The following is a 7,373-nucleotide window of genomic DNA, read 5'->3' as shown; positions in this document are numbered from 1 at the left end:
CATGAGCCTCGAAGAAAAGCGAATCATTAGAATGCCTTCAAAAGAGAAAGCCCGAGAAAGGGACTAGACCGAACTCACACAACCACAACCTCAGCAGAAACGAAGACGAATAATCAAGTAGAGTAGAGCATAGAACCAAACCAATACTACCTTCCAGCCACCAGAGAAGACGAGAAAGCAAAGGAACAAGGAGAAACCTTGAGATCCGAAGGGGAAAACGCCAAAGAGGACCCCCATTTCTTACACGCGGACATTCGTAGACCCAGCCAAAGCCATCTACAAACTAAGAACTAGTTACGCCACGCAAGAGAAGGAATAGAGACCGAACCCGCCGCATCGTCGTGAACCCAAATCTGAAGCCTAAACAAAGACACAAATAGGAGCTAGTAGATGCCTATGCAGAAAGCTACCATCCAAATGAAGAACCCACAAATCGAAACCTTCACCAACTCACAACACCAATCACCAGATATGAAGTAACAGAGAGGCAGAACTAGGAGTCAAGAAAGCCAACCCAAGACTTAAAACTAAGGCTTCAATCCACAACCACTCCCAAAAAGCCGTAACACAAACCAGTAAACAACACAATAATTCCTTAGCCAAGATCTCAATCCCAAGCTAAAAACAGAATTAAAGTGCCTACATCGATGAAAATAAAATCCAAAGTGGCAACACAAGGACAAAACCTCTAGTCCAGCAACCTTCCAAGGTGAAATATGCCTTCCAAGATGAGATATGCCTTCCAATATGAGAGCTGCAAGAAATAACAAAGGGGTTCAGCACCGCCGACTTCACTCCACATCGACGTCATCATCTTCACCCCAAATTGAATCAGTTCTGTTACTTCCAAAGCAAAGGCTCATCAACCACCAAAGATTTCAACAAAACAGGAAAAATAAAACTATAAGGAGGATCAACACCCGTGCTAACTAGCCATAGACCATCAATCCCCAGCCAAAAAACCAACGAGAAAGCCGGATCTAACACCGGAGTAAAGTTGGCCGAAACCTCCAGAGAGACTGCGGCGAAATCACCAAACACAAAGCCGGATATCGTCGCATAGAAAGCCGACGCATACCGGAGCCAAAAGCCGGACATCGTCTCATAAAAAGCCGACGCATGCCGGAGCCAAAGTCGGCCAAACGGTGCTAAGGAGCCACCGATGCCGGAAATAGATTGACCATCGTGACTAAGGAAGCCAACGATGTCAGATAGGAGCCGGCTGATGCCACTGACGAAGCTAACCACCGCCGGAAGAGAGTAGATCACCGGGAAAGCTTTCCCTCTCTGAAAGGTCGAGACTGAGAGAAGAGAGAGAAAAGCCCCCTTCTTTCATTTCTATAAACGTAGCTATCTTAATTATTGACATCCTATAATATATTTGAAGTGAAATTTTAATATATTATTAAATCCTAATTTTAAAGTATCTCGGTCAAATAACTTTTTCTGACATAATTAACTACAGAAATAATTTTCGGTTATTACTAATTGAAATATAGGTATATATATTAGGTGAAGACCATTTCCTCGTAACTAAGGGGTCGGATTTCAACTACTAATAACTGAGAAAATTATTTGTGTAGTTATGTCAAAAAAATAATTTGCAAATCACCCAAATTTAAATATGATAATCATCCAATTTTAATGTGTTTTTTTTTTGGTCCACCCGCCAATTTTTATTTATTTTTGACAAAATTACAAAATCATTTTTTTCTTTTATCTATAATTGAAATGCAGATATGTCAGGTAGAGACCATTTCCTCGTAACCGGTCGGATTTCACGAGATTTCCGGCGAAACTCCGACAATAAGTCCGCATGGGGAACCAACGTCATGCTCTACCCGGAGTCTCTAAACCTCACTTTCCTCACCATGGAACGTAGTCTAACGAGCCACAACGAGTTTGCAATTCCTTATCCCACTTACTTTCACCCTACGTCAAACCTCCGAGATCCTCCGCTGGCAAGACAAGATCAGGCTCACTAACCGGACGATCCTCTTCTCATTCGCCGGAGCTCAAAGACCAATTAGAAACCAGAACGGTTTGGTTCGCACTCAAGTTATAAAACAATGCAAGAGCTCATCTAATACGTGTAGGTTTCTTGACTGTGACGTCAAAGCCAATATTAGCTGCGATGATCCGATCAGTCTGATGAAACTTTTCGAGAGTTCAGTTTTCTGCTTACAACCACCGGGTGATTCGTTAACCAGAAGATCGGTATTTGATTCAATCTTGGCTGGTTGTATTCCGGTTTTCTTTAACCAAGGTAGCGCATACAAGCAATATAGATGGCACATACCTAAGAACAATAGCGAATATTCGGTTTATATACCGGTTAAGGAGCTGAGAACCGGGGGAAAGAACAAAATCGAAGAGATTTTGCGTGGAATACCAAATGAGAGAGTGGTTGGTATGAGAGAAAACGTAATAAGATTGATTCCGAAGATTGTGTATAGTAAACCAAACCGGAACAAACCAGATGGAGAGATTCTTGAAGATGCTTTTGATGTTGCTGTGAAGGGAGTGGTTAAGGGAATAGAAGGGATAAGGAGAAAAGAATTCAAGACTGAGTAACTAAGTTTATAACTAATTAGACAACAAAAAAGAATATGTCCTACATTTGTTATTGTATTTAATTGTTCGTAGGTCTTGTAGTATGTTGTTCTTATTCTTTTACTTCAAATTAGATTAGTTTAAAGTTTTACTAATATACATACATAAAATACCATGTGAAAAAACGAGATTTCACTAAGAAATGATAATTCTAAAATAAAATCCATTTTCTGGTTAAATTTTGCATTTTTCTTTCTATATTATAATTAAGGTCATTATTTATTTCTCACTCAGTATAAGTTTTGTAATTTGACAAAAAAAAAATTAACAACAAAAAAAAATTGTAAAGATGATGGAAAGAACTCGATGACAAAATGATAAGGATTCAGCTTCGCTTAAAAAAACTTGCATGTCCATGTCATTTGTCAATAGCAAAATGATCAAACTTCACACAGTAAGAGAAAACACGTTTTCTAGTGGTTCACAATCATATAACCACTTTGGATGAATAATAAATGAAATGTAATAAGAAAGATGACTTGGGTATTACTAACCTGAAATCCATGTTAACCACATACATCTAATCTCAGCATGAGGAGACGTCCACGAATGACCTCTTTGAGACAGATGAAGAGAGAAGGCAGAGAACGTCATCGATTCTCGATACGGAAAATCTCTAGCTTTATAATGGTTAAGGATTAGTCAAAGCAGTAGAATATGTTTTTATTGGGTCAATGAAACTAAAATAGCCCATAATTTTCGGCCCAAAGTAGCATAAAGCTTTCCATGGTTTTTTTTTTTTTTTTATATGACTCAGGTGATTTTAAAAGCTTTGTGGATCCAAAGACTAATCCTGGGGCCCGGAGAAACCATGTTAGAATTCGAACCCCGGTGGCCAATGCTACTCGAACCCAAGTAGCGGAGACTTTTCTCTCCTTTACCACTGGACCAAGGCGACTTGGTTTCAATGGGTTTGTTTTTTTTGAAGACGAAAAGCAGTAGTACGTATATTAGCTTGAAGTTGAACAAAAGGTACTTTTGATGTCAATGCAAAGGGTTTAGTCTATGGGGTTCTTAACGGTTCTTTCTAAAGGTGATTACCAAGTTTTGGTTAACATCAAATTTCATTAAAATAAAGAAAGAAACAGTTTTGGTTAACATATTACAAAGCATAACGACGGATAATATATATTGGTGTAGTGAATCTCTCTGCAAAGACATTCTTTGGGCTTCGAATTTTAAAAACTCTCAATTCTTAAATACCGCTCCTTCTTCTAATGAATATATCATAATTTGGAGAACATGGTCCAAATAATTATGTTTTATTTTAAAGTTGTGTATACCTACCAATCTAGTAATCTACTATCATGGTTTATCAAAAAAAAAGAAAGTAATCTACTATCATGGTTAACCCAAAATACAACCTTTTTTTTTCCCGTTGACTAGGAGGCCTCGTGCCAAGGTCCTTTACTAATTACTCTGTACTTGACCAGTCGTAAGTCGTAATGTAATTCTAAAGTTAAATGAATGTATTGCTTGCTGTGTCGAAAAGAAGTTTATTTCTAATATTTTCATGGCGCCGTTAAATTTTTATAGCTTGAATGTATTTTATAGTTAAAATAGCTTGATTGTACGAATACATGAAAATATTATACAGTACCTCAGCGGACTGAGTATTTTAATTATGTATGAATAGTTTGGCATACGTAAGATCGAATGTGCTACGTGAGCAGCATGCGAAGAGAAGAGAGGGCAGATGTCAAATTCAGTTGATACGTGTCGCGCGCCCTCCTAACAATAAGTCTCTCCTGCATTATAACAAAACCAACAAAACGACAACAATATTTCAACACCATATCGAGGCGATAAGGAAAAGGTTAGAGCGACCCATGATCCCTCGTTCCTTGGTCAAATTAGAAAATTAAAAATTGTTTCATTGGTGAGATATAACATAGAAAAGAGCATATAAAAGAGTTTGATTGAATTTTACTAAGACATCCATATTTTCTTAAATTTTTGTGAGAAGAAACCTACAAAATTTCTGTCTTTTTAACATAGTAATATCAACCAATATATGGTGATCTAAAGTTTTAAACTATTCATATTTAAGTTTAAAATCAGGTATCAAATCATTTCATTTCGATTTTATGTATGGACTAGTTGACCATCATAAATAAACAACACCTTAAATTACAAAATAATAATCCATTTCTTTCATAGATTAGGAATTTAGGATGTATAATTAGTGTTTTCGAATCCGATTTATAATAAAAACAAAATTACCGATCGGAGCAATTCACATATATACGTTAAAAAGGTGGGGGCTCACTTCACGTGGAGACTTAATTGGATCAGAAAGTAACTTAAAAGATGCGGAACCCCGAAGGTGCCGATGGCATGGGGACCCCATTCACGTACACCCTAACACTAAACATTGCCTAAACTCTTTCTCTATATAAACACTTCTCTCTCTCTCTCTTTCTTTCTCACACAAAAATACAGCACAGATCAGTCCTCAAAGGGGAAAAAAGAAAGCTTTAAAGAGACATTAAGAGGCTACATAAATCACACAAAATATCAAATTGTGAAACCTAAGAAGAAAACAAAAAGTGAGAAGCAATGGCTGCAATGTTGAAGGTCTCTCTTATATTGTCATTGTTAGGGTTTCTGGTGATCGCTGTCGTGACTCCATCGGCGGCGAACCCATTCAGGAAGAGCGTAGTTCTCGGAGGGAAGTCAGGTGTTCCAAACATTCGGACCAACAGGGAGATTCAAGAACTTGGAAGGTATACATCTCCTATATATACATGTATGATATGAATTAGAAATGTGATGTGATTGTGTTTGATCACAGGTACTGCGTGGAGCAATTCAATCAACAAGAACAGACCGAGCAAGGAAACATAGGATCCATTGCGAAAACGGACACAGCCATGTCGAATCCATTGGTGTTTAGCCGAGTTGTATCGGCTCAAAAACAGGTCGTCGCTGGGACCAAATACTATCTAAGGATTGAAGTGACTCAACCCAATGGCTCGACCAGGATGTTTGACTCTGTTGTGGTTATTCAACCATGGCTCCATTCTAAGCAGTTGCTAGGTTTCACTCCTGTTGTCAGTCCTATCTACTAACTTCATTTCTTATTCAGCCTTAAATTTCCATAATATGATCATGAAAAGACTAAAAGGTGTATGATACGAAGCTATTAAGAATGGGTCGATGGTTTTAATGATGTTATGTTGTTCATAAATAAAGACAAGATGTTATTAAGAAGATGAGACGAGACTTGTTGAAATATCACAACCATCAACAAACTTTGGAATGTCGTTGCATTCTCTTTGCATAAACTTTAAGGGTTGAAAGAGTTACCTCTACATATCGATTTTTCAATTCAACTGAAAATTTTGCACACATCTAATCAAACAATATGTAGAGTTGTAAATAACAGAGCCAAGAAAGCTACAAAAAGATGAGCTTACCGTTAAACATTAGCTAAAGTTGTTATGTTGGTTTATAGAACAAGCAACCAGTTTATCAATCAAAGATCTCTTGGGCCTCGATTATGCTGTGTTGCCTGAGAAGATCGGGAGTTGTGAAGTTTCAGATCTTGGATGCAGAGAAAATGGAAAAGCAAGAATAGAAAGAAGAAGAGACGAGAGCGATAATGTTTTGCTTACATATCATCTTTTGCGACCCGGTAATATTTTTCAGCATGTTGCCGTTGGCCAATCATTTGAGCAAAGCGTTCATCGTGGGTAATGACTATGAGTTGGAAATTCTCTTGGCCCTTTCTGTCTTCCATGATCCTGGAGAATGCAAATATACATATATATAATCCAATATTGAGAGCCATGGTCTTAGGATGTGTCACAACATTATAGGGAAAAGACAGGTAAAATCACAATAATGACGATTTCAGTCTTTAGATAGTTTAATTTCTATGTAAGAGGAATTATATGTACACATGTATCATCATCATAATTCATAAATCATTAGGGGTATAGGTCTGAGTTCTTACCTAAGAAGAGCTCCTGCAAGAGATTCTGAATTGGGCCCATCCAGGTTTGTAGTTGGCTCATCGAGGGCTAATATTCCACAGTTTAAGCAAAATGTCTCAGCTAAAGCCAGCCTAATTATCAATGAAGCAAGAACCTGCAGGAGATGATGAAGAAGAAAATGAACCTGAGTTCAACAACGAAGCTTAAAATAATATTGAACAGATAACAATGCTTCTACACGGCGATTTTAGAACAACTCGCCTTTTGACCTGCGCTGCATCTCCCTCTCATTTCAAGTTCTGTATCACCAGTCTGCATAAGAACCTAAGAAATAACAGGGTTTACCACAATGTTAATGATGATCACATAAAAGCATGTTGTCAATTCCTTAGCATACCTTGTAGCTGTAAGAGCGGGTGCCTGCACCTTCGGAATCTGAGTGTATTCGTATGTAATCCATATCTTGACCTCTGTATGTCTGCTGCCACAGTTCCCTTATAATCTTATTTATTTCCTCCATTTTCATTGTGTGGAAGCGCATTAGTGCTCTGTATGTATTCAATAAGATGGAAATGCAGATTAAATGATTTTGTGAATTAGATAGTGTAAAATGAAAAACAACTAGCCAGAAGCTTATATTAGGACTCGAGAAAGGCTTACTTGTCAAGGGCATTGTAGTATCTATCCAAGTCTTTATTTGCCATTTCAGTTGTCTGGCCAAAATGAAATGTTCAATTTAACATAGAGTGGAATTTAATGATCATTCAGGCACTGCCACAAGGCAATACTACGTCTTACCTTTAGCTGGATCAGTTGATCAAA

General features: G+C 37.7%; 4 protein-coding genes across 4 annotated transcripts; 2 read left to right on the top strand and 2 right to left on the bottom strand.

The window, feature by feature from the left end:
• Window positions 1-1,666: 1,666 nt before the first annotated feature.
• LOC9299017 (probable xyloglucan galactosyltransferase GT15) lies at window positions 1,667-2,779 on the top strand. The gene is given in 2 exon segments (XM_021018223.1): window positions 1,667-1,940; window positions 1,942-2,779. Coding segments are annotated over 2 exon segments (834 nt in total). The 5' UTR covers window positions 1,667-1,739; the 3' UTR covers window positions 2,575-2,779.
• A 1,890-nt stretch (window positions 2,780-4,669) lies between these two features.
• LOC110226464 lies at window positions 4,670-4,968 on the bottom strand (the record flags this gene model as incomplete). Its single annotated transcript, XM_021018277.1, is given in 2 exon segments — window positions 4,670-4,908; window positions 4,911-4,968. Coding segments are annotated over 2 exon segments (117 nt in total), but the record flags the coding sequence as incomplete, so codon positions are not given.
• A 63-nt stretch (window positions 4,969-5,031) lies between these two features.
• Window positions 5,032-5,826, top strand: LOC9299015 (cysteine proteinase inhibitor 2). Its single transcript, XM_021018264.1, has 2 exons — window positions 5,032-5,339; window positions 5,408-5,826. Exons 1-2 carry the CDS (start codon window positions 5,173-5,175, stop codon window positions 5,682-5,684), a joined length of 444 nt encoding a protein of 147 aa, XP_020873923.1. The 5' UTR covers window positions 5,032-5,172; the 3' UTR covers window positions 5,685-5,826.
• A 33-nt stretch (window positions 5,827-5,859) lies between these two features.
• On the bottom strand, window positions 5,860-7,367 carry LOC9299014 (DNA repair protein RAD50). The gene is made up of 7 exons (XM_002862892.2): window positions 7,350-7,367; window positions 7,212-7,264; window positions 6,949-7,099; window positions 6,813-6,875; window positions 6,572-6,705; window positions 6,231-6,359; window positions 5,860-6,127 (listed from the first exon to the last, which is right to left on the bottom strand). Exons 2-7 carry the CDS (start codon window positions 7,253-7,255, stop codon window positions 6,088-6,090), a joined length of 561 nt encoding a protein of 186 aa, XP_002862938.1. The 5' UTR covers window positions 7,256-7,264; window positions 7,350-7,367; the 3' UTR covers window positions 5,860-6,087.
• Between the last annotated feature and the right edge of the window lie 6 nt (window positions 7,368-7,373).

The sequence above is a fragment of the Arabidopsis lyrata genome (assembly GCF_000004255.2).
Source record: "Arabidopsis lyrata subsp. lyrata unplaced genomic scaffold ARALYscaffold_80, whole genome shotgun sequence".
Lineage (NCBI taxonomy): Eukaryota > Viridiplantae > Streptophyta > Magnoliopsida > Brassicales > Brassicaceae > Arabidopsis > Arabidopsis lyrata.
This window is presented reverse-complemented; position numbering and strand designations above follow the sequence as displayed.

Bases quoted from the DNA above. Each gene is read 5' to 3' on its own strand.
- LOC9299015 (XM_021018264.1), top strand. From the start codon at position 5,173: ATGGCTGCAATGTTGAAGGTCTCTCTTATATTGTCATTGTTAGGGTTT. The intron at 5,340-5,407 runs GTATACATCTCC...GTTTGATCACAG, and splicing joins GAGATTCAAGAACTTGGAAG to GTACTGCGTGGAGCAATTCA.
- LOC9299014 (XM_002862892.2), bottom strand. From the start codon at position 7,255: ATGGCAAATAAAGACTTGGATAGATACTACAATGCCCTTGACAA. The intron at 6,706-6,812 runs GCGAGTTGTTCT...CATCTCCTGCAG, and splicing joins GATGCAGCGCAGGTCAAAAG to GTTCTTGCTTCATTGATAAT. The intron at 6,360-6,571 runs GTAAGAACTCAG...TGCATTCTCCAG, and splicing joins CTTGCAGGAGCTCTTCTTAG to GATCATGGAAGACAGAAAGG.